The 27,707-nt window shown below is 36.0% G+C and overlaps 1 protein-coding gene and 1 long non-coding RNA gene across 3 annotated transcripts in view; one reads left to right on the top strand and one right to left on the bottom strand.

The window, feature by feature from the left end:
* ARHGAP15 (Rho GTPase activating protein 15) overlaps nucleotides 1-27,707 on the bottom strand; it is a 610,515-nt gene that overhangs the window by 238,765 nt on the left and 344,043 nt on the right. Inside the window, exon 9 of the mRNA XM_041739999.1 lies at nucleotides 18,442-18,564. Within this exon, the coding sequence (XP_041595933.1) occupies nucleotides 18,442-18,564 (123 nt within the window). The remainder of the gene's footprint in view (nucleotides 1-18,441; nucleotides 18,565-27,707) is intronic.
* The window catches only part of LOC121482155, a 41,746-nt gene continuing 39,494 nt past the window's right edge, over nucleotides 25,456-27,707 (top strand). For both annotated transcript variants that reach the window (XR_005985520.1, XR_005985521.1), the window contains exon 1: nucleotides 25,456-25,638. This is a non-coding gene — a long non-coding RNA (uncharacterized LOC121482155). The remainder of the gene's footprint in view (nucleotides 25,639-27,707) is intronic.

Below are 27,707 nucleotides of genomic sequence, written 5' to 3'. Positions count from 1 at the left end.
TTTTTAAAGATTTTGTTTATTTATTTGAGAGAAAGAGAGAGCATGAGTGGGTGGGGGGTGGGCAGAGGACGAGGGAGAAGCAGACTCCCTACCGAGCAGGGAATCTGATGTTGAGATCAATCCCAGGACCCTGAGATCATGACCTGAGCCAGAGGCAGATGCTTAACCAACTGAGCCACCCAACTGAGCCACCCAGGCACACCTCTTCCCTTTGTATTTCTATTGCATTCTATTACATTCTCTTCTTGTTGCCAAATGAATACATAAGTGAGAGAATGAATGAGAGAAAACAATGTGTGCAAAAGAATATGATTTCTATCTAAAATTGTGACATGATCAGTCGAGTTGGAGGGAAACATAGTTTGGTTTGCGTTAGTGCATTTTGGATGATTACATGGCTAACTTTTGTTTAGCAAAGACTGATTATTTACATTTTGAGTTGAATATATTCCCTGTTTTTTGTTTGCCTGTCTTGATTTCATTGGACTTATAGAGGGGACCAACAAAAGGAGAAGGGGATAAAATTCAAAGACAAGTTTTGCCACCTTATCCCATACTTATATACACTTTATATTCTTAAAATAGAAAACTGTCCATATAATTCAATTGCTCAATCATACAACTTACTGTACTTATTCTGAAGTTAAAACTTTTATCAATTAGGTTGTCTACTTACTTGACTTACTAGTAGGAACTTTATTCATATCTTCCTCAATTTACTATGGGGTTATGTCATGATAAACCCATTGTAAGTTAAAAGTATAAGACAAAAATGCACTTACTACACCTAACTTACTGAACATCGAAGCTTAGCCCAGCCTACCTGAAAGGGGATCAGAATGCTTACATTAGCCAACAGTTGGGCAAAACCACCTAACGTAAAGCCCATTTTACAATAAAATGTTGACTATCTCATGGAAATTGATCATATACTACTAAAAGTGAACAAAACGAATGTCTATATGGGTGCAGAGTGGTCATAAGTGTATAGGTTGCTTACCCTCATAATCCTGTGGCTCACTGGGAGCTGCGGCTCGCTGCCACTGCCCAGTATCAAGAGAATGTGGTACCACATATTGCTAGCCCAGGGGGGGAAAAAAAAACAAAACCAAAGCTCAAATCTTGAAGCACAGGTTTTACTGAATGCAGATCACTTTTGCACCATCAAAAAGTTGAGAAATTTTAAGTTGAACCACGTAAGTCAGGAACCTTGTGTACTATGAAAATCACTACTTTTGTTTGTTTGAGTGACAGGATAAGTAAGGGAGATAACTTGATACATAAAACTTATTCAGATAATTGATTGAATTAATTTTAGGTGACTTCATTTACCTTTTTAGCCCAATGATTATGGACTACAGCTGGAAATATCATTCAGTGAAAGATACACGTTGAGAGATTCTTTTAGGGTAGAGAAGGTGTGGCAATTTTGACTCACTCTGATTTAAAGTGAAATCCAGGAAGAACACTGTACTTTTCCTAATATCAGCATAGATTTGTTAGAATCCCAGGTGGTAAGACTTCAATTTATTTGCATGAATGCATAGTTCAATAAGAAAAGATTCAAATTTAGTTGGAGTAAAACTGCTTAATGATTTCAAATATTACTTGTAATATATTAATATAACGGGTTTGAATATCTATAATGGAGTCTCTTTCATTTGGGTCTTAAGGGTGTTCTCATAGGCACTAATGCTGAGTGCTAGGTACACGCTCAAGTACCTAAGAGGAAAGCACTTTAGGTTAAAAGCACTTTCTCTTCTCAGCCTCGGGTTAAAAGCTATTTCAGGATTCTGTTAAAGGCATTCTTTGGTCCTCAGCTTCAGCTTAAAAGCGGCTTTGATGAAAAGTGCTTTGAGGCAGGTAAAGGATTTTATAATAAACCATATTAAGAGCCAGGGAATCATGTGGTCTGTGGAAGTGTTGGCCAGCTCCGTGGAGGTGTGGTGTAAGCTCTGCGCAGGTCAGCCTGTTCCCCACGGGCTGCTCTGAACAATGTGGTCCTCTGGTTATTCTATGCAAAGACATTGAAAAACATTTCCAGGAATATAGTTGGAGAGAAGGGGTTATGAGCCTAAATTAGTAGGCCATGATGCACATGTTTCCAAAACATTTGGTCTCTTTTGGGCTTCCGGTCAAATACAGTGTGTTTCTCTTTTTTAGCCCTAATTTTATTTTTTTTTCCCAGCCTTTCCTTTAGAAAGCGACTATGCAATAACACTTCTAAAACACCTTATCCTGTCCCAAAGCTGCCTGCAGAACTGAAGAAATAGCTGTCTCATTGTGAGATGCACTTTGTATACCGCACACTCTCTGGGTTTAGTGCATATTCTTTATTTACATTACTTTTCTGGCCAACCACACCTCCCATGGGAAGGAGTGCACGTAAGGATGGAATGGAGTAGCTCAGTTGGGTCTGCCTACTGAATTGGCGCAATGATGTTCACCCGGACGTCTAAGTTGAAGTGTCGGTATTGGTGGGTGAAAAGACAGTGACTGAAGAGGAATTTTGAGCTTGTAAGCAGTCAATGGAATTCTGAGAGATGGCAAAATTGTGCATGAATCCCAGCTAAGTCCCACGGGGTAGGTCTGACTTCTTTCAAGCAAAAGGCCTCACATGTTATGGGGAAAAGCCATTTTCTCACTTTGTGAGATTTAGCCTAAGAGCTGTTGCTTCAGGTCCCTAACATACCAGGTGAAACACGCAGGTGGCTGAGTAGAGAAATCTCTGCATTTGCTTTGGAGACAGTATGAATCTACAAACGCTGTGGCAACTAGAGTTTCAGAGTATCATTTGGCATGTGGAAGGTTTTGTAGATTTGGAAGCTCTTGGACAGTACCGAGGAGGCAAGGAAGCCATGTCTCAGAAGATATTGGCTGCATGGCTGTGGTGAGGTGCCTTCCTTGGTCTGTATGTGGGTAATGGGGTATCAAATGCAATAAATTGCAGGTGCTCCCAGATATAGCCACAGAGACCTTGGATAAGGATAAAGCCCGAGTTGCCATGGTTATACAAGTGGGAATCACAACTTACCATATTTGTGCCTTAATATCTGTGTTACTTTGTTTGTATTCACATGTTATTGGGGCAAGGCCCACTGTGGTTATATAGGAATTAAGTAAAATTAGAAAAAAGCATTAATTTCGTAATACAGATTTCTGATATATTTTTTCATTGGTCTTCTAGAATGGGGACAAGTTTGCAGGCAGGGTATGGAAGTGTGTATTTTTTTTTTTAATGTAAACTATTTATTTTTAAATAGTGCTAAAGTATTCAACTTGGAGGGAAGGAATCACCTTCCTTCCACCTAATAAATATATCATACATCTTTCTAGTCCCAGTATCCAGCCCATTGTTTTCTGCATGGGAGGTCCTCACTAAATGCTTGCCAAATAAATAAAAAGGAATGATGGGTACTAAGTGAACAACAAAATTGTCTATAAAGTACAAACTCCCGAGCCTGGCACTGCACAAAATACCTGCCACAGACACTTCTCATCCAATCCTCTACATTTCAGACAAGCCATAATTCCCATGCTTTCCTACAATTATGCATCTTGAATTGCATAATTCTCACTCAGCTCTCCACATACCCAAATGCCTGGAGTCAGGACTCAATTTAAAGACTCCAGAATAAAGGAAATATTAATCTTTCTCACACTTTTCCCACTTGTAATTACCCCAAATCCATGATCTGAATGCTCCTAAAGCATTTGACATTTGATATATTATGCCATATTTGTTGTACCTTTATCTCCCTTACTCATTTTGTGGGAAACTCTGCTTTACGTACCTTTGTATCCTCTTAGAACAAAGTGAGTAAAGAATATATATGAGTAGGTGGTAGAAATAAAAATCAAAGCATGAAGAAATGTAAGCATAGTTGTCCTTCATCCTTGTTACTGGATAGTGCATATTAAGCTACAAGCGCAAAGTGAGGTACAGAGAATTTCTGCTCACAATATTGGCTTTATTAGTGCAATGCCCCAAAAATCTCACCCCAATTTATCTGTTTTGCAATTTTCAGAATATCTACTCTGCATTCAGGAGAAGTGCTCTCAATATGCCATGCGATGGGAAGAGTAGAATTAGGAGTAGAGTATGAGAATTAATAGTTATTATTTGCTATGCTAATTGTTCTTTGTGTAGTATCAACAATCGTAAGAGGCATTATCTGGAAAGTGTTAAGACAGAAAATTTCATTACCTTGTCCAAACTCTCAAAGTAAGTAAGTAGCAGAGCCAAGACTAGACTTCAGATCTACTTCAAAATTCAGTGATCTTTATGGCTTAATGACTGCAATACATTGTTTTCCTGAGTAAAATAGAACACATATAGCTCTTTTAAATAGCAAGGGAGAGCTTGTCACCACTACCTTATCGCTTCACACCATATGTATCCAGACCCAACGAAGAAAATGGTCTTTCACGTATTTCATTATTGTAAACATTCTTTACATATTCAATCATATATAAAACTAAGCACAGTTTTGTGTTCGAGTATCTGTTTCTCCCAAGAATGAGCTGCATTTCTTGTTAGGCATTGTTGGACTCGAGGATTTTACGCTGGTGATAATGGGGGCAGCAGGCTGGGAACCTTCTCTAGCAGAGGTTGCTGAGACCACTTCTAGTCTCCAGATGGTGTGCCAAATTGATTAGCACAGACTCCTTCTAGCAGATCTCAAATGAGTGTCTATGATCCAGCTCAGTATGTGAAACTGAAGCTCAACACACATATCCATGCCAGCCTCTCAGACTCTTGACTGAGAGACTTGCATCTGGGAGACAGAAGTTTCCTTTGGGCTTTTAGTAGTGTTCATACTACAATAACTAATTGTAGGAACAGATGGCTTTGGGTTATCACAGGAAAATGCTTTCTACTAAAACTTCACTCAAAAGTATTTAATACCATCTCCCAAATTCCTCAAATATGATGAATGTCCCATATCCTCAACTTTCTTCGGTTGGGCTATTTATTCTCCACCTTCTGGTACTGGACCAAGATTGTGGTCCCTGTTTCCCTCCTTATCTACCACTTGCCCATCAGTCTCTTCTGAGGCCACAGCTCCCTGGCCAGGGCTTCTGTTTCCCATTCTGTCCTCCGTGCTACGGTATGAGACAGGCATGTCTACTACTAATGTAGTACCTGGTATGTGACACTGTACAGTCACACTTGGAATACTTATGTTCCTATACTGCACAACCACCCCTGGAATACTTTCTCCATATTGCTGTGGCATCTTGAGTTGAACATCACTTCACACACGGATGTGACTCTCTCTCCTTGTGGGTGATCAACGGTGTATTTCTAACCAATATTACTTGTCTTCAAGACTATTCATTCATATTATAAGCATGTAATCTTTCTAGTTAAAGGGCATGCATGCGAGCGTGTATGTGAATAAAGGAAACTTATGCTAGAGAATTTGAGATATCTGACATCATCGGGAATTCTGTTTTTGAAGAAGAGAGGGCCTAACCTTGCTTTTTTTTCCTCCCTAAAATGTTTGACTTCTTCAACTGGTAATTATGTAAACATATTTATAGCCAAAACTGGCTCTCACTTCCTCTTTTGACATATTAATTGTTTCTAAAAACATTAAGTGAGGTCCTGTCAAATTCTTTACATAATATTGTATGTACTCCTATGCTAATTAATTTTTTTTAATGGAAAAATTGTCACATGCTTAAGGCCCCAGTGCATCTGAAATGTGGAATGACAAAAGATGTAAACATTGTATTTTACTGTTCAGGAGATGAATGTGTGAGATGGTGCAAATGATGATGGAGTCGGGGGGGAGTGATGGCTTCTCTGAAATTTAGATTATTTGGAATCTCAAGATACTAAGATATCCTGAAGATATTATTTTCAGCCCATCTGCTTTCTTATTTCTCAGCCTCTGGTTGCATGATAGATTCCTTCATTGTAAGGTTAACCGAGGGCAGTCCTCTTCCTCCTCCATTTTTTTTTTCTTTTCCTCCTATGAGTTTGAGTTCCAAGTTCAAAGGGACAAGTTAGGAGTGATATATTCAAGTTAATGACCTTCACATGTGTTTAACTTGGATGACATCTCCTCTAAAATCTCCCTCCTGTCTAATATGGGTAGATAAGAAAATCATTAAAAAATTGGAGCTCAACAACTGTTGAAAGCAAATGAAAATTTCTCTCTTTTGCTCTTACATTTCTAAAGGAATTGGATCTTATGAAAATGTCAATCCTTGTAGCAGCCTCTTACATGGCTATCCACACAAGTTCTCCGTCACAGCACAAAGCATGATTCAATGACCATATGCATCTCAGAACGTCAATAAATTGGGTAATTTTAAGATTTAGTCCAGGCACACTGGTTAAAATCTGGGGCAAAATTTGAGTAATAAATATATACAACACTCTGTCTAATGAACATTGGCCAAATGTATGACTTATTGAGTTTTACAATCACAGCATCCTTTATATTCTGATTGTCTTGCGTGTCTAAACACATGCACTGTCGGTGTTATTGTCAAATAAATCTCTAATTCCACAAACTGTCATTAGTCCTAGGTATCTGTTACATGTCTGGCTTCTGCTGGTTGGGCACATTTCAGGTTTTTTCTTTTAAAAATAAATATGTGAAATAGGTACATAATATGTGGCTTTATATTTCTTCAACAAACCCCAACTTAATCTTATTATTATAGATTGATGTTTTCCATCAGTTAGCTATATGAAATGCTTCTAATATTTATAATGGCATATCAAAGGCAAAATGCTAGAGATAATTGAAAACGGGATGAAGTTAGATACTAGTATTAAATAGTAAGGACATTGAACTCTTGGAAAAAAATTTAAATTGGGGAAGGCGGGTTATAAACAGATATTTCTTTCTTATAAACTTCTTTAAATTTCTCCGAATTCTTTTCTTTACTAGGCTTTTTCCCTAAGCTACTATTAAATTGTGAAAGTGCATTTTCATAAAACCTTTTTTATATAAGTGTCGCTGATTTAAGGAGGGGAGAAAAGTTTCCTCATTTCTCTTTTGTGTTCTTTTTTTTCCGGTGTGAGAAGAAAGTGTTCAGATCATCTTTTTAAATAATGAAAACAATAATAACTGTTCCCAGGAGAATAAGAAAGCAAAGAAGAGGCTTTGTTTGACTTATCTGTGATAAGGCACTTTGGAGCTTTGGTTTGTGTGAGTTGAAGAAAGAGATGTACACAACACTCCAACCCTTCTATTATGACAGTTTATGCTTCCTATACAGCTTATTTAACTCAGATGCCTGGGAAATAGACACAATTACCACCTCATGGAATGCTACTTAACTTTAAATGTTCCCTCCAGAATAGAAACCCACATCATCAAAATTTGTCTGTTTCTCAGGAATTATTTCTTCGGAAGGCTTCTGCATACGCCTGTGCAATTTTAAAATTTAACCCAAGGTTGCTTAGAAATAACTATGATATAAAAAGAAAGAAAAATATTCCCACACTAAGGGAGTTTGTTCACAAGAGCTCCTATGAAAGAGCCGTGTCCTGTGCCCATGTACACTATAATCATTCACTCTTTCAGCTGTTATCAATTTAAAACCAATGAAACTCCCACACTGAGTCCATTTGAGCAGTCAATTTTAATATCTCGAGGCATCTGTAGTTATTCTGAATTGGCTGCAAAAGCAGAACTAACAAGTTAAGCTCTAACCATAAGTCGACATCAGGCTGGTAAACCATACATCAAACACAGACAGTTAGTCAATACTCCAGTATGAAAAACCAACTAGCATTTTAAAGAAGAGCAACATATTCATAATACGTTTGGCAGTCTGGTTTGCATTGCTTCCTTGATGGCTGTGCATTTAACTTTCCAGTCAACAGGGAGCTCCTTGCACTGGCAAAGCAACATGTTTGAGGGCAAACCGGTCAGTCTTCTGATTTGTGGGTCATATTTCTAAATGAGAATAAAAGAGATGGAAGACTGTGTCTTTTGTGAGTAAGAATCGAGAGCGTGTCTTAATAGTTGGTTTTTATAAGAAAACCGTTTCAACCATATGTTCTGGATCTTTGCACACAGTCCCTACTTCAAATATTATGTCATTGTCAGGCCATGTGTCTCAATTTTGTGTTTGGAAAATATGGTTGCTTGAAATACCTCTTTCTCTCCCAGGAGTGACTCCATGACGGGGCTGCTGCCTCCCATAGAGAGAAGAAGACAATGAAGAAGGAGGAGTATTCAAACAAGATCAAGGCAGTCATCACTTCAATCAAATCATTTCCAAATTTCTGGGGCTGGGGGCCTTGGGCCAGGGGGAGTGAAGGGTGTTTACGACATATAGCTGCCTATTCCCAGAACTCTTTTATGTACTTTTATTTTATCTTCAAAAAGAAAGGACATATTAAAGGGAAATATCTAAGGAGGAACAATGCTACATAAAGTTTATGTTTTCAGATCTGTTGCCCCAGAAAATGCTTTGATAAAACACACTTACAGCAATACAGTCAATTTCAAAGAAAAGTTGGGAGACATACCTCTCCATCTTGCAATTTGACTAACACTGACAGACCACCAATTACGATTATCCAAATTCTGATATGGTCTCTTGTCTCCCTCACACAAAGAGAAATAGAAAATGCTGGGATAGCATTTTTGCAACGCTGAGCTATCTTTCCGATGACTACATATTACAGACGACGGTTACACTTTAATGCTGCTAATCAGGTAGGGTAAACGAGTCAAAAGAGAGAGTTGCATACCGAACAAAATATGCCAGCCTCCCTCCTCCTCCCAATAACGTGATACAGTTCTTTTTTTCTTCTTTCTCTTGGGAATTTGTGGAATACTGTTGATTTATAATAGACATGAATTTGAGGGGGAAGATTTGCAGGCCAAACTGTCAGTGGTACTAAAGGAAATAAAAGAGCACTATCTTAATCTTAAGATATGTCAAAATGAATTGTTGATATTAATATTTCCTGTGCTTGTAACAGTTCACACATCTGCTGAATGTGGACCCCGATGAGGAGATAACCAGTTGTGAGAGCTCTGATAGATTCTATCCTTAGGGACACATTCAATGTGCACATAATGTAGACTCAAGTCCCAATGGTACGATGAGTGAGAAAGGAGTGGGACCTCCATTCTCAAGCATCATGGAAAATTCAATTCATCTCACTGCCTATGAAGCATTTATTCATACATTTGTTCAAATTATCAATCTTTAGGTCAGGATGAAATTCTGTGTTTTCCTCTCTCTCAATTATCCACCTCACCACAAAATAAAATCACCAGCTAGTACTTTGTGTGAGCAGGAGAATTATAAAAACTACAAAGGAGAAAGTGAATAGCCAGCACTGGCTTTGGATACGGTTCGTAGGGCCTAGGGAGACTCTGAAAAGCTAACAAGAACTAAGCTGAAGAATCTTCCACTGCCTGTGAAGCCGGGTTTAGGAGTCATGTGGGAACTATGTGGTATGAGAACACCTGCTGGAGAACAGCAGGGTATCAATAATAAATGCTAACCTTTAAAAAGGGGGATTCTTGTGAACACTGATGCCCTGCATCTTTTTCTTCTCTTCTTGTGGTTTCATGGAAGGAAGATTTAGGATGTGATCAGAGGTCTGAAATGGCCACAGACCCCCTCTCCAGAGGGCAGCAGCCTCCTGACACAGAAGGGAAATAGCACATTAGCTTGACTTTTGGTCATCTGCAACTAGTTGAGGATATGCCTCCAAGAATGTATAAACTTCAGCTGGTGCAATGTCAGGGAGGGAAGGGGAGATTTTGTATCTTTTTTATAACCTGTACACACACACACACACACACACACACACACACACACACGTGAAGTCAAAATGTAGAGTACGCCTAAAATGTGATATAGATCCATCTTATGAAAGAAAACCTGTCTGGATCTGTTACTGTTTCCTTATTGGTACTCATGCTCTACTTCTTATTTTATGGAAACTTGTCAGTCCTCAAAATGGAAGGCTTAAAGGCAATATTTCAAACTGGCACCAGGATTAGACTAACCTCATAGGGAATGCCAAAACTCTGGGCAATCTTTTAAGGATAGATAGACCATGGAATAAATATAACCAGCATCTTATTGCCATGGCAAGAATTAATATGGGTTTTGGAGACCATTGGCTAAAAACAAAATGTGAGAATGCTGGTTTTGAATTAATTGGGTCATATTCATCTTATATTTCCAGCACTTAGCAGGGCTATTATTAGGCATCCAGTCAGTTTTAGGGCTGAAGCTTGATACTATCTGGCATATTCTCTTACCTAAAAAATGGGAAAGACTTTGAGGGCTTGACTCAAAGGGAAAGAAATGTAATTTAAAGAAAGGAAAAAGGAGAATTATTATTTTTAGCATTATTATGATATATAAACACACAAAATGTAACAGATTATACCAGGAAATTTTTGGTAAAACTATTTTGTGGATATTAAAAATCAGATGTATATATAAGTCACCATATTGAATATTATATTCTAACTAATGCCTGTGTAAAAGGTCTCTCTCCATAAGAAAGGAAGCTCTTGAACCACAGACAAACCAACTTATTATTATGGCTCATTCTTTTTCCCCTACCTAATTTGCTCCCATTTCTGGACCTCATTTTTCTCTTGTTGCTCCAAAGTTATTCTGCTTTTAATATCTCATAAGACCTGGATCATTTCCTCCCTGAATAACGGGCTTTTAAAAGACATGGGCTTAACCTGCTACCCAGGTGCACTTTTTCCTCAACATTTACCATCTCTCATGGTGACCTGTGTTTTATTATTGAACAAAAGCTAGCTATGTGGTACTCTATTACCAACACATTTGCTCCCAAGAGCCTTTAAATAACAGAAACTGCCTGGGAACTGTAAATGCAAAGGAACCAGGAAGCTTGTAGGCCAAGATAAAGAAGCTTAAGGTTGGCTATTAATTTTGGTTAATATTAAATCATGACATAGCTCACACGTAAGGATCACAGTTCAATTATGAACCATAAGGAAGTTTAAAGAAAAGAAGATTTACAAGATATTTTTAAGCACATTAGTGCATATTGTGGAAGTTGTGGGAATATTTCAGACCCAAGCAATGATAGACCCATGCCCCAGTATATAAATTAAAATACAATTATTTTCAGACTAACACTGATAAAATGGCAAAATTGGAGCATATCTCTACCCAAAGGTATATTGTTAGTGTTGCTTATAAATGTTTTGCTTAAATTAGCAATGTGACAGGTAGGTTACTCCATCACACATCTGTTCTATCAAATTATTTTAAAAATACTTTCCTCTTAACTCAATGATTTTGCTATTCATCAAGATGACTGTTGAAAGTTTAGGGCTGATAACTTGTATCTGCAATTTGAATGGCAAATCTTTCTTTACTTCTCAATATAATTGACACATTTTATAAAAGTACTATAATTTCAAAGACATTATTTTCTCATGTGACGGAAACCTTAAACAATTAGTTGTGTCTGTGTGAGTAATTACTTAAATGTTCCTGCAATTAGATGACACTGTATAAATGGGTGTAGCTAGAAAAGAAAATTAGCTTATGCCCATTTATGTATAAAGAGTACCATGATGAAAATTACGAAAAAGATAAATATGAGCCAACCATAAATTATCTACGCACTTGCCTTGAAGTAAGCAAGTTACTACCGCTTTTCCTTGACACTTCCCAGGACTGATTTCACAAATTTTAAAGGAATGCTAGAGAAAATGTTTTCTGAGGGTCATTTTGATCATAATTTGCTCCATAAACCTAAATAAGAAAGTAAAGAAGAGGAAAAATGGGGAAGGAATGGAAGATGAAAAGAAAGAAAGATGGAAGGAAGAAAATTGCTAAATAATGAAGATAAGCTTGTTACTGTGTGAAGTTCTTCCACATTTCATCCCATTTAAATTTTATGATGTATATTTCATAGATGAAAAATTCAGTAACCAAACATTAAGTTAGATAGCTGGTAAAAGGCAGAACCCAGCTTTAAACCTAGCTTAGTCGAATTCTAAAGCTGCTATACTTTCAAATAAACTCAGTTGTTTGAATTGTAAAATGGAGCAGAAATTTTTTCTATCATCACATAAAAATATGTAAAGATTGATTAAGTTTATTGAGAATATATAAGGCATTCCATAGTCTTCATAAATATTTGATGTTTGAGGCAGGTGTGGGGGTCCCCACACATCACCCTACAGCAAAACCATATTATTAACAAGCTCTATCCATGTACACAGAGCTTCAGCTAGTCTTTGTGGAGACTCATTTTGTAATAAAATGAATGACCATTGCCCACCAGACATTTGAGCTAAGTCACTAATGTCATAGAAGTACAATATGAAGCAAAAATACCTAGATAAAATTAATGTTTTAAAAAGCAGGACATAACATCTTAAAAAGTAAAAAGAAAGTCCAAACAACAATAACCAATTTTTATTTATATCTTTGTATAAGTTAGAAAAAAAGATGTAATCTGTTTTCTTTTTTTGTCACTTATTCTATTAATTAATATTTATCGAACGCTAAGTGCCAAGTGTCAGCCTCACTATTAGGTATGGGAGTAACATGGGCAACAAAGTTTCTACCTTTATGGCATTTGAGAAAGTGCGATAAGCAAAAAAAGGATTGGGAATAAGAAAGACTCTAGCAAATTGAAATATAACTGCTGAAGTCAAAATAAATTAATAAAGACAAGAGATAAAATTGAGAATTCTTTCAGAATATGAGAAAAATAAATCTTGATTATCTAATATTCATATCATAAAGATCCCAAAAGAAGAACCAGAGAAAACTGATGGGAAGGTTGTATCAACATAGTGATAAAGAGAAAAAAAAACTCAGAGACCAAGAGAATCATAATTCTTAGAGTTGAGTGCTATGAAGAATAAATGTTGTTAAATTCTGCCAACTATATACATTATCTTGATTACAGAATTTCAAAATAAAGACAAAAATTCCCAATGATTCTGAAAGAAAAATATTCAAAGTAACAGGAGTAAGAATGGAAACGGCAACTTTGAATTCTAGAAGCAATGGAATTCTATGCCCAACTACACTATTGAGCAAGTATGTGGATATACTGAAGATATTTTTAGACAATCAAAGTCTCATGTTACCTAAATAAGTTATCAGAGGCTGTTACATAGTAATGTAAGGAATTAAAACAAGAAAGAGAAGGTATGGATTCAGAAGACAGTGAATACAATTCAGAAGTTCAGTAAAAGAGAATCACAGAGTGTTAAAGGTGAAGACCAGAAAGCAACCAATCCAAAATGAAGTAAGGTAATAGAAGGAGTTTAGAAGATATTCTGGAGAAAAAAAAAAAAAAAGCCATGAGTCACAGACTAGAAAACACAGATTGTTTGAGAAGATTGAAGTCCTTGGTGACATAAAGGCCCAGAGACAAGGAAAAATGAAACTCTGTGGGGAAAAAAATCTGTACGAGAAATTCACAACAAAAAAATATATCAAACTAAAAGATAGCATGATTGTAAAGAAATGATGAAGCATAAGCTTCAAAAATAAAAATATTATAAAGAGAGAGAGAGCAAGCCAAGAAAAAGATTCTTACCTATAGAGGACAAACTGATGGTTAACAGGGAGGAGAGGGGTGGAGGGATGGGTTAAATAAGTGATAGGGGTTAGGGAGGACACTTGTGATGAGGACAGGGTGATGAACAGAAGGGCTGTATTTGTATAGTGTACCCCTGAAACTAGTATAACACTGCATGTTAACTAACTGGAATTAAAAACTTAAAAAAATAAGAACATTCTAATTTATATGGCTCATTAAGTCATAATATCGAACCCGTGGATATGTTAATCCAATCTAGCACATGACTTGGTCAGGGATTCCAGAATATTTACATGATCAATATAAAGTGAATGTGGGTGCCTGATTTTCTTTACATTTAGATCCAAGATATGGGGGATAAATGGAGGACTTGATTGTGGTCGTGAAACAGCATAAATGCACTAATGCAACCTTCAAATGTGAAAGAGTCTTTTTCACCATGATCCAGGAGGATTACTCTGTACAGATCACAGAGGTCATGATATTATAAGAATAGAGAATGAAATCTAGTACTTCAAGCTGCAGTAAGCAACCTTACATAATTGTAATTGTACAAATGCTGTTTCTTTGGTTTTTAGCTTTTAGAGCCAATCTATAAATGAGTCATAATTATAGAAAGCTGTGAAATACTGAGTTTTTATGATGTAGAAGCAAGAATTACAATAGCAAAGACAGAGGGGATGAGAGAGGAAAGGACACTAAACTTCTTGTCTGGTCAATGGAGGCACGAAGTCTCAGTTTTCCATGGTTACTAGAGCAGTAAGTAGAGATTTAAGTAATTGGATGTTATAGAGAAAGTCAATGGAAAGGCCAAGACCTGCTGTATTTGACTATATTTGGGGAGGAAAAGGGCCAGGTAGTTGAGGTCTGGTTTAATTGAGTCAAATTCATGCCTACTGTAAAAGATATCTGAGATCACATCTAAGGTTGATAAGTCAAGACATTATGATATGAAGGATAAGGAAGATACTGGCAAAAACTAACTGACCTATATCCCCAAATAATACTAACATAGGTTATGGAGTCAACCCCCTGAACTACACATGGAACAGTGCCAGGTGGTGCCCCATAAGGAGCAAAACTGGGATGAGGCAGGAAAGCACTGCTTTTCATCATAAATCCTAGAAGCATACTATCGAATCTTTAAACAGGTTGTTTCCTTTATAATATAATGATGACAAAATAAAGTGTTACGGAATTACTTTCAATTTCTACTAATACCATCCATTATGGTTTTATCCACATGAAGATGAAAGAAACTACTTTCTAAACATACAATCCTTTCTAATTCTATCACTTTGATATAAGGAAATACCAATTGCTTCTAAAAAAACAAACAATTGTTATCCTTCCTAGAAATTGCATTGCCAAGTGTTTTCTATTCTTGGATATTAATGCTGTTGTTTGAAAGATTATATAAGGTAGTTTGGGTGACACTAAAGAGCTATTAATCCAGTTCCAAAACCAGGCAGAAAATATGTACAAGCATACCTACCACTCTAAAATGTACCCTCTTGCCTATAATTTACATATTAAACTGATTCAAGTTTTATTTCTGATGAGATGCTCAATGAAATAAACTTACACATTTAGAATGCACTTGCCACTCCCTTGGCAAATGTGAAAGCACTTGGAGAAACTGAAGGCTTTCCAGAAGCTATCACCACCATGGTGCAAGGAGTGCTACAACCACTTGAGCTGTCAAGATTTCTTTCCATTTAGTGCCCATCCATAATTACCTGCTGGCCCCCTTTTTTTTTTTTTTTTTTTTTGCCATTGTAATATACCCTTCTCGTTAGTCCTATTAAAGAAATTAGAAAATGCAGCCCCATCAGGGGAGTGTTTCCAGACCTAGCTTCTAGCCAATGAAATCACATATTGGCCGGGTCTCTGTGAGTCCAAAAACCAGATATAGAAGGAGGGGTTTGCGACTGAGTTCAGATTGTGTAATATCGGGACAAGTCTCTTTTCAGATAAAGTGCTTCGTGGATATAGTTCTGCTGGGCATTATGAAGTCAAGAAGGTACAGCCCTTCCTGCTCCGTTGTGGGTGCTCAGTAAAGGCTCGCTGATTTCAAAGCTTAGGCCTCTCAACCTGTTGGCAACATTACATAGAGGAGTAAAAAACACTTTGAAAAGTGGCTATGGCCTTGTAGAGTCACTCCCAGGTGTCAGGAAATGCACTTTTAAGACCCAAACAGTCACCACAGCTTTCCTGAATCAAGTTGTGAAGGCCTTTATTCCAGATCTAGCAGATTCAACAGTTGAAAGAATTTGATACATATTCTTGTGGGCAGGTACACAGAAGACCACTTTAAAGGCCATTATCTCTCTTTCTGAGTAATTCTTCGCCTTGAAAGAGTTAAGTCCTTTTACTTGGAGAAGGCATTTAACCATTAATCATTCATTTATCTTCTATAATTTTTCATAACTGATCAAAAACCCCAATTCCATTGCTTTTTCTAAGTCTTTGCCTTAACTTTGCTAAGAAAATAGACTGAAAGTACTAAATTTGACTGGGCCTGTATTTTTAAAAATTGGTTTAATGCTTTTTACTCAGTGAAAAGAAAAAAAAATCAGTAAACGCTTTTTAAAAATTCACAGTTAAAACTGAAACAAGCCCAAGAAGTGATTATATTTGCATAACTTGATCTGTATTTGGAAGAAAATTCCACTGAAGACAACAATGGAAGCTTATCAAATCAGAATTTCACATAGATTTTCCATAGCCCTACTAATGAATACTGACTCATGGGTCAGCTATGGTGGAAATTTAATGGAGCTCTAAGATAGGAAATGTACACATCGGAGTGTGTTCAGTGGTTCCATTACATCAGTATGAAAACTGCATTAGGCATCCAGTTCATCTGCTGCTTTCTGAGACCACGGCTGGAGCACTGTAGTTGTTAATTCTTTAGCATTTTGATTGGAGCCAGACCCTGCCACTGAATTAAAACCCTTTCCATTTTGCCACAGTCATGAAAAATTTGGACTGTATCTCAGATTGGGATTGTTTGAGCTCAATTTGGTTTTCTATTTTTCTCAAAGTGGCAGGTAAACTGCAACTGAATCTCCTCAAAGAAAATGATAATCGATGGGGTGCATTCCAAGATAAAACTGAAGGTACTGGTATATTATTATATGAAGTTGAATCTGTAGAGGATCCAATATTGTCGGTGGCCCTGAAAAGGACATCTTTAGAGTAAGAGTCCGAGGATTGCCTGAATCAAAGCAAGTGCTAGTTCTACCCCCAAATCCTTCCATTTTAAGAATTTTCCACTCTATTAGTGAAATGTATGTCCATGCTTCATAAAATTTCACCTTTCACAATTGGTTCAAAAAGCCAGATGATTCTTGTGATAAGTCCCCCTGTTTTTTTTTTTTTGAAAGATTTTATTTATTTATTCATGAGAGACACAGAGAGAGAGAGAGAGAGAGAGGCAGAGACACAGGCAGAGGGAGAAGCAGGCTCCATGCAGGGAGCCCGACGTGGGACTCAATCCCAAGTCTCCAGGATCAGGCCCTGGGCCGAAGGTGGCCCTAAACTGCTGAGCCACCGGGGCTGCCCTAAGTCCCCTTGTTTAAAAGTGAACTGAAATTGATAAGACAGACAATTATTATAACCTATTTAAGTAATTCTCACGCTAAGTATTGCTGAAAATCTTAAGATCTGTTTCACCCTGTTCCTGAGAAATGATTAGGCATTACATCACCTTTTGACTCCCATAAGGATCAGTCTTTCAATTTTGTTCTCAGAATATATTTTAGAAAGATATTTTAGCCCAGGTTCAAATTTCTTCTTATATTCAATTTGCAAAATACATCAATCAGTTAGAAAATTAAAAAAAAAAAAAACAGGGAAAATGATGGACTTGCTGCACATACTTTCTTGTTAGGAGAATGATATTTTACCTGTGTAATTTATAAGTGACTTCCAGTTATAGAAATCTGTTTTATCACTGGTTCTGTGTATGCATTCATTCTTTCTCACCCCCTTGGCACCTTAACAGTAACAGCAGTAGTGAATAATAATAGCATTAATAGCAGAGTACATTTGTTTAATATTTATGTTCCAGAGACTCTATTAAATGCGTTACATGGGTTATCTCATTTATTTCTCTCAGCGGCCCTCTCAGTGGTGGGTATAAGTATCCCCATTTAACAGATGAGATATCTGGTGCTCAGGAGGTCATAACTTGCTCAATGTCAATACGAGTGAGGTAGAACCAGATTCTGAATTCTGATTAGTCTAGGGCCAGAGTCTATGTTTGGCTATCGTGGTGGCTAGGGCAGTCTAGACTATTTTATTCTTTACTTTAGATATATTTAGATATATATTTTACCTACTTATTCCAGTTTCGATTGAGGGCTTAGTTCTCCAGTTCCCAAATCCATTAATTTCCATGACACTAATTTGCCTTAGACTTCTCTCCTAGTGCTCACTTCAGAGAAGGGTGACAAGGTAACTTATTATCCAAATCAGGACACATCTGAGAGTGAAAGGACTGCTGCTACTAAGCATGCTGGCATGATAGGTGGGCACCGGGATTGTCCAGGCCTATGGTGACATGGGTTCATTCTAATGAGCCCCTAGGATACCTCCTCTACCCAGCAGCTTCCCCCGTCCCTGGTGCAGAGCCCAGCTCCATGGAGGGCAAAACTAGGTTCTGTTTTCAATGACACTGCGTTGCAACCTTTATTTTCTCAGGATTAGTTTTCTGGACAACTGTTTTGGTTTTTCCCCCCTTTGTTGTAGAGCAGAACATTCCATAAACAACCCAAGAAGAATAAAATATCCTAATATCTCTTTAGAGCTGAATAGCTATGGACACAGAGGCATATTCATTTATCATTGCTACAGTAAAAGTATAAAATGTCCTATACCTTTAATAAGTCCCTTTTCTTGCAGAGTTTTCAGGGAAGGTCTTCGGGTGATAAACTTCTTTAATCTGCTTTTAACTCGGTTTTTGTCGCTTGTATCGGAAGCACTATGATGCAGTCTGAACACTGGAGATTAAAAAGAAAAAAAGAAAGCTTTTGGTAAATGTCTCCTTTATAATTATTACTTTATTCAAATATGAATAGAAAGCAGTAGTTATGGAACTACTGGAATTAATAGCTCAAACCCTTCTGTTTAGACACAGCATATGAGTAAAAATTTGCCTGTATGAAAATATTGGCTCTGTTGCCACATGAATGTGCAATGAGATTGTGGTTAGTTTCATTCATTCACCATTTATTTTCCCTCTCATTTGCTCATATTTAACATGATAACCTTTATCTGCATAATTCCACCTATCTGTCTCTATACACAGAATTATGGTCAAAGAAAAAATTCATCTAAATTAGAGTAAAAACTCTTCAAATTGTTCATTTCAATTAATTAAGATTATATACTGCCTGTAGGTAATACAGGCATTTTCAAAGGTCCTGCCTGCCCAAATAATTTTTTCAATCATCTATTTTATGTTAACTCAAGTAGATATTTCCTATTTTTCTTTCTTTTTTTTTTTGAAAGATTTTATTTATTTATTCATGAGAGACACAGAGAGAGAGAGGCAGAGACACAGGCAGAGGGAGAAGCAGGTTCCATGCAGAGACCCTGATGTGGGGCTTGATCCTGGGACTCCAGGATCACGCCCTGGGCCAACGGTAGGCATTAAACCACTGAGCCACCCAAGCGTCCCCTATTTTTCTTATTGATGTGAAATTACCACCAGTTCTAGAAAAAATTCTGAAACAAATTTGCCTCACACTTTTCAATGTCTTCATTGCTTCCTATCCTAAGCTCTATCTTCAAAGTTAGATGTATGTCAAATTCATTCCTGAAAAAATATTAGCTCAATGTTTCTGGATTATCAGGCTCCATGCTAAAGGCTGTGAATTCCATGATGAACATAATACATAAGGTCTGGATCTCCATTAAGTATAGTGTCTAAACACATTCAAGGTATCTTACTATTATGACTGATAAGAATTCATTGTTTCTATAAAATCATAGATCTTGGCTGGGCCTTCCTTGTCTTAACCCAGTTGTTGGGAGGATTGGGGGGGCACTTTCTTAGGTACGTAGAGGTCTTTGCCTCTCAAATTCTATTTTAGAATAAGTCAATAATTCATTTGGATTAATAATAATATAGTAAAATGTACTGAGACCTTGCTACATACTTGACACTTTTCTAAAATCTAACACGATTTAACTTAATTCTCCTGCAATGTAAGCTCCAGGTGGGCAGGGATTTTTGTAAACTTTTGTCAATGTTGTTCACAAATGTGTTCCCAATAGCTCAAACATTGTTCAGCATGTAAATGTAAATCTTCACTTGATATTTGTTGAATCAATTCTCAATGATCTTTTGAAGTATGTAAAATAATTCTATCCATTTTGGAGAGGAAGAAGCTGAGACAGAGAAGTTCAGTAACTTGTCCAAGGTCAAGTTTGGATATGGGAACAGTCTCATAAGATTTTTATCTGATATTCTAATTTATTGGAGTATTGGTGAAGGAATGGATAGTGAAAAAAATATATCAGGAGGTCAGTTACTCATTTAAAGTAGAATGGTTTTAAATCAACTAAATTTTTAAAAAATGTCCCTTGTGGAGTCTCCAAAGAACCCCCAAAAGTGCCCACAGGAGAATATCTGCTATAAACCTGGCCCAGAGTATGGCTGGTCAAGTAAGAACATTTTTGCATCCTCCTGCACCTAGCTTTCACCACAAAGTAGTAGTAAACATGTTAGCAAGATGAGGATTTGGGGTGAAGCGTACAGCTAAGGACAGTAAAAAGGAAAATACCTTGCCTTCCTTCCAGCTAGCTGAAGAGTGGAATTTTAATTTTAAATTAAGTTCAGAGTTTAGACTATCACATGGGATTAGGCACTATTAGATACCAAATTGAGATAATACTTGCCCGTTAACTGGACCATAATATTTTATATTACCTTAAAGCAGGGCTCTCAACCCTGGCACTATTGACATTTTGAGACAGACAATTATTTTTTGTAGAAGTGGGCTGTCCTGTGCAGAATGAGTAGGATGTTGACAAGCTTCTTAGGCTTCTACTTTCAATATGCCAGTAGTAACCCCTCCTCGTTATGACAATCAAAACTGTCTCTAGATGTTGCCAAATGTCTCCTTGGGGGAGGGGAAAGGAAATTGTTCCCTGTTGAGAATCACTGCCTTAAAATGATAAGAAAGGTTATAGGATCTGTTTAAGTTCTCATTTACTGGCAGTGGAAGGTCTACTCACATACTGAGAAAATGAAAAGAAACTGTGAAAAGCAAATATATATGTATTATTTTAATAATATATCTCTTTACAAATAGCATATATATAATGGATATATATAGCAAATACTATATATATTTATGTTATATTTAAGTATATTAAACATATATATCTGTTCTATCATCTATCTGGTATCTGCTATAATATATACAGTATAGATAGTATAAAGTATGTATAATACATAGTATATAGTAAATAGTAAATAGCATATTTACTATTTAATAGTAATATTAATAATTAATAATAGTAAATATTTACATATTTAATAGTATATATATTAAAATTTTTTTTTTAATTTATGATAGTCATACAGAGAGAGAGAGAGGCAGAGACACAGGCAGAGAGGGAGAAGCAGGCTCCATGCACCAGGAGCCTGACGTGGGATTCGATCCCGGGTCTCCAGGATGGCGCCCTGGGCCAAAGGCAGGCGCCAAACCGCTGCGCCACCCAGGGATCCCCAATAGTATATATATTTACCTATTATATATATGCATATATATAATATTTCAAATATCTGATCTATCATATACCTCATATCTAACTGCTATCTGTTTATTAAAGGAATTGGTCCTAAAAGTACAACCACTATTATAGGAGGAGGGTCAATGAGTCTATCACTTAAAGAGGCTGGGAACCACTTCTGTAGACCGGAGATTGCCAACTGTTGTGCCTGGCATAGCAATTGTATAGGGTTACGTTATGGATGTCCTCAGCACTCAGGGTAATTGAGTAGGAACGATGAAGCCTGCACCCCAGGAGCAGTTCCTGTCAGCTATGAGTAGTCCTGCCCATTTATTCCGGTGGTCTATACAAATATTATTTTCCATGTGTATCTGAACTTAAAATTGAGAAGCACTGCTTTAGATCTGTGCTGTCCAACATGGTAGCCACTACTCACTTGGGGCTATTAGGCATTTGATATGCAGGCTGTGCCAGAGGTTGAAACAATAATGTTTTGGATTTTTTTTGGTAAATAAATATATTATTAAAATTAATATATTATTAAAACATATTTCTTATTGCTTTTTAAAATGTGGCTAACAAAAGATTTTAAATTACAAACGTGGCTCACATTATATTCCTGGACAGTAATGCTAGACAATGAAAAAATAAACAAACACAAACTGACTACCTAGTACATATATGGCACTACTGGATTTAACCGTGTGGATAAAAACACATATGGCCTATGTAATTTTAATACAGCATGGTGTGAAGTACAAGACTTTTGGATCTTAGAGGAATAATTGACCTCAGATCATTTTGGAAAAACTGCAAGTGCCATGAGAACCCATGCAAGCAACAAATGCTTTTATAGGACCATGAATATCAGGCATAAACTGATGATTCAAACTTGTATGATTGGAAGAGTCATTCCGAGCATCTTAAATACTGTGCTGACACATGATATCCTATCAGTTTTTATCTAGGTCCAGTCACTGCAGTGACCGCCAGTTGCATATGACTTGCTCCAACTGACAGCTATGCAAGCCCCATAGTCTGGGTTTTAGTATTGGAGGCTTCAAGAGACACTTAACATCCTTCAGGAAAAAAAAAAAATCTTCTCAGGGTAATTTCAGTCTCAAGCCTGCTTTGAAATAATACGCATAATCAATCTAAATTTTCACAGGTTACCAAAGGTAATATTTTCTATTTCTAGTTTCACCTCAAAACCTTGTCACTTTCCAAGAAAGAATGCCAAGGAATACAGAATCAGAGGCATTTTTTCTTGCCTTTTTAGAACTAGTTAAAATGATGTGATTAGAGAGTAAATACAGCATAAATACAAGATTATGAAAATAATTATACAGTGAATTATATTTTTCAGAATCCCTTAGGTACTCTGGTGATAGTATTCCTAATGTTTTATATATAATATTTTTATATTATTCATAATTTTAAATCTGTAAAGTATAAAAATATTTAAAATATAAAAGTATATATTATAAACACAAGATATATTTATATATTTTATATTTTGTATTTTTATATATTATTACATTTTGATGTTAAATATGTGAAAACATATTTATAGATAATATATGAAAATAATATATAAAATTAAATATCTATTATATATAAATATGCATTTAAACACATGCATATGAATAAATGTATATTTAAATATATAGAAATATATTTAATGGAAATATTTGCATAACTCTGTGAATATATGTTTATTTATTTACCATTATAATATTATGTATAAAATATATAGAGAACACTTGTGAGATATATACAAAATATTTTACATATAAAATACAAGACATATATATTGTTTTCAATACCACCATCTGGCTCTACATGCGAGACATGCATGTAAGGTACACTGGTTTTTCAAAGAACATGGAAAAACATTTTTAAATGCTTTGTCTTGTTTCCCTCTCACAAACACTGAGAAAGTAGCAGAGTCTTGGGTGTGATCACACTGGTTTTAACACAGCCTAACTCTCCGAAGTTGCCTCTAATGATGACTTTCCTGGAGACAGACTAGAGTGTCCAGTTCTATTTCCTGATGCCATAAATAATCATCCTTAGATGACAAGTCAAATTACATGCCTTTACCATCATTCATTCCCCTCATTTTGTTCAAAGAAGAGTAATGCAGAAGTTAAAGTCAATAGATGACTATAATATATAGCATGCGCTTTATTAAGCAAATAACTTGAAAGCGCTATAAATATGAACTAAAAATGTAAAAAGCACATGGTTGTAAAGTAAAGTCCATCTTGGGGTCCCTGTAAACAGCGCTAAAAGTCTTTGAATATTGTGGTTTACAAATCTGAATTTAACAGCCAAACTTATAAAACAGTTTACGCTTTTCTGTTGTCAAGGGAGAAAAACTTGCCAAATTGTTCATTTTAAGTAAATACAACATCACCAATTAAGGAAGGCAAAATTTAAACACATGCCTATGATAATCAGGACATAGTTTGCTTCTGATTTCACTACTGATTTTAACAGAACAGTGTTCCTTCCATTTTCCCACAGCACCCAAGTGACCCCACACATACTTTTAGAAACTTGTAATCACACAGTGCAAATAAAAGGACACTTTACTGGAAAATACACAGTGTGGTACAATAATCCATCATTTATGAAAAATAGAATTCAGCCTTTTCTTTTTCCTCAGAGATTCAACTACTTTTTGAGGGTGAAGTTTACTGCAATTTAAAGATTTATGTTAAGCCAATGAGCAGTTTTTTTTTTTTTCCATTCCCATTTAAACTTTTTATTCGAAAATGGAAAGAGACTGAAGAGATACGGGTTTAAATTCTAAACCATTTAATCTGATTAAGGGGAATCACTCTTAGTTCTACATATTTTTATCTCCACAAAAAGTTAACCTGAATTGGATTAGCTCCCCAAGTATTCTAGAATTTACTTTTATTTCCTTTATGCTTTCCTCTTTTTTTCCATCGATGCGTGAGCTTTTCTTTCAAGTCCAAACAGAATATTTTTGAAACCCTGAGAATTTTCAATAACAATATACAATTTAAGTCTCAATACACAGGCCAAAGGCATTAGGTTTGAGCACAGTCCTGTTCTTAACCCATTGAGAGATTTAATTGCTGTTAAAGCTGCTCACACCAAAGAATAATTAGAATCGAGGGCTTTTAAAAAAATTTTTATCGGAGTGCAGTTGACACACAATTTTATATTCGTTTCAGGTGTATAACATGGTGATTCAACATCTCTATACGTTAGATCACCCCAAGGATTGAGGGCTTTTTAAGATGATTTGCAATAAATATTATTGCATATGAGAATATGCATTAGCACAGCATAAGTTTTATACCCGACACAGCCATTATGGTGTTAAAACCACCTCTAGAGGTGGGAAAGCTTATTGTAACAAGTGCCTTTTGTATATTTATTTTTCAACGTTAGTAATGGGGGGCGGGGGGGGGGAATCAACACAGTTTGAACGATCAACATTCACTACCATTCTATTAAGGGATGAAAACCACAAAAGAAAACCCTCAAATTTTTTCAGAATCCAACGGTTTGGATAATACGATCCAGAATTGTGCATCTGCCAGAATTTTTCTTGCTGGGGACCTTATTTTGAAATATCCCCTTTCCCTGCCAAACTGCTGTTTTCACGGTATTCCCATGTTACACTTACATGCTGTTATTATTTTTCTTTAAATTTGGAAATACTGGAGAGCTAACGTTTCAGAAATGTTGCTAAAGGAAATGCTATTACAAACAACTTTCTAGGCTACTTGTCACTTTTTGTGGTTAGTTTTTACATGGGGATCAACATCAGGTGTAGACCGATAGTTGTGTTAGCTGCTGAGAGCTCCTGTGACACCATGAATCTAGAAAGATGTTCAGGGCAAAGCCGGCAGCAGTTACAATCATCTTACCACAGCAAAATGTCTGGGGAGGGAGTTCAAGAATGAAATGACAAAATAAGGTTATATCAGGCTCTTAATCCCAAGAGATTCCAAAAACACTTCTCAAACCATCTCATGGATTACATAACAAAGTTCCGAATTGTCTCCACTCTTATTTTCCAATATGACTTTTTTTTTTTTACCAGAAATTGCCCTGTTGTACCACTTTCTAAATTACTGAAATAAGAATGCATTACTCAAAATTGACTGAAAAGAGAAATCAAGTTTTAAAAATTTCTTTTCAGCCTCCTGCCTAATTCCTTTACAGGGCATACACGCTTGTGCTAATTCATGAAGCTGTAATATATACTGCTTTGCCCTCTCCAGCATGCGGTTTTAGAGCTTGCAAAACTTTGCACGTAACTCCTTGTGTCAGAGTGGGCAGAAAGGGTAAGTTTGGGCTTAATATACTGCTGGTCATTTAATATCTCTTTCTTCCACATGTTCAATGTAAATAGAAGTCATAATTTCAACCCCCAACTCGTAGCCTGAGAAACTAAATTATTGAAACTTTAAGTGACTTACTTAAAACACAAATCACGATTAAATCTGGAAATAATTGGAAGGGGGAACGCAGAGCATTTTAACAGCAGTGTTTTTTTTTTTTTAACCACTTAATTCCCACTTAGATATTATAGGAATACAAAATAAATGATCAGTTGGAAACAGAAGGGTATGTGGACAATATCTATCCAATGATTCATATTTATGCTATCTACCCATTTAAAGAAAGGTGAGAATTCATACAATGAAAAGCATTTACTTTTAGACTAAATTATCTAGTGTAAATGGTCAAATCTAACCATATTTTTCCATTTTCAGTGCTGGCAGTTTACTGTCATGTCCCTGTCACTCAGCCATATGGAAATTCCACGACTACTCTTCTCAGTAATAGATGTATCCATGTGTTCTACTTCTAATGCGTTCATCTGTCTAGGATCTAAATCTCCATTGTCTTTCATGTATAGGCCTAATATTTTATTTTGCTGGTAATATATTTGAGGTGTATCTTGGTTGATAACATATTTCTAGAGTGTGAGTCAGGGTGTTTTGTTTAAATTATAGCATTTAGTATGACTTTGAATTATATAACTTTCTTGATGGTGATGATGATGATAATGATGATGATGCTAACTTCAATTCTGTAGTGCAAATATTGAGTAATATTACCACAGATGTAATTTGCCTTCAATTTTAAGTCTGTTTTTTTCTTTTTTGTGAACCAGAATTTCAAAAGATATTTGCGTCAAAGGTTATAGAAATACTACATATTTTTTTTAAAAAAGAAAAAAAAACAGAAAAAAATATACCTAAATAACAAAAACTTGTAGTGTGTGTAAAGACAAATGATGCATTTTTTTCCTGAAATGGAATCAGACACAATATCAGATGTAAAGATTCAGGTCATTGAGACATCTCCTATTGACTAAATATTTTTTCTTGTCTTCTTATGTGTCGATAGTGTCAGTAAAACTTTGTCATTTGTTCAAAACTTTGATAGATTCATAAATAAAGTAAGTGGTTACTGAGTTAAGGCAGTAGCTGATTTTGAAAGTGAAATTACTAAAAAAGGGGAAAAATTACATAGGGCATTAATCCAGACAAAGGCCACCAGGCAGTAGAAATATGTTTTCCATGAGAAAAGATCGTATATTAAATACAGGAATGGGTTCTCTCCTGGTGATAGAAAACAGGCCACAGCCAAATCAAATGAGAGGAGCCCTATAGATGAATGTGAACATCGGAGACCAAAAATAAAAAACAAAACAATAGAGTTTGCAGGCATGACAGTTCCACCATAGAGGTAACAGCATGGCAAGATTCTAGGACACTAACGCTGAAATTTCTGTGGGAAAAAAAGCCAAGTTGGAGAGTGAAATGATATTCATATTTAAGAGTATTGGACAATTTCAATGCTGATTTTACATACTGACTCAGATACTAGACCATGCTCAGCAGTATTTGAATTGGGTGGGTGGTATTTAAATCTTCCTTCCAGATAGACATAAATAGAGAGAGCTATCCCTACATATTGTGCGCGCGTATTTGTTTGTACTTTTGTGAGAATGTATTCTCAGAGGGTATAGAGGAGAGTAATATATGACAACTTTGAAGCTTTTTCCTTTAATCTCTAAACTCCCGGCGCTATGTGTGATCAAGAATATGCTACGATGTATCCTGAATTTTTCAGACATAAAAATTTTAACAAGAACATAAAAGTATGCATTACAGGCATAGGTAGTTTGAGAGAAGTCTTAGGCTAAATAATCAATATTTAAGAGGAAGTAGAGGACTGAGTGTTTATTTAGATTGTGGAAAAAGTTAAATTTATATATATATATATAAGATATATGTAATGTGTAATTTTTATATGTGATACATAAATAAATATACATTTAACTTTTCCTACAATCTAAATATTTACAGTATTAATTCTTTTCAAGCAGACTCAGTTTCCA

This window comes from Vulpes lagopus, chromosome 24 (assembly GCF_018345385.1).
Source record: "Vulpes lagopus strain Blue_001 chromosome 24, ASM1834538v1, whole genome shotgun sequence".
NCBI lineage: Eukaryota > Metazoa > Chordata > Mammalia > Carnivora > Canidae > Vulpes > Vulpes lagopus.
The sequence above is the reverse complement of the archived record's forward strand: the minus strand, read 5'-3'. Positions and strand labels throughout refer to the sequence as shown.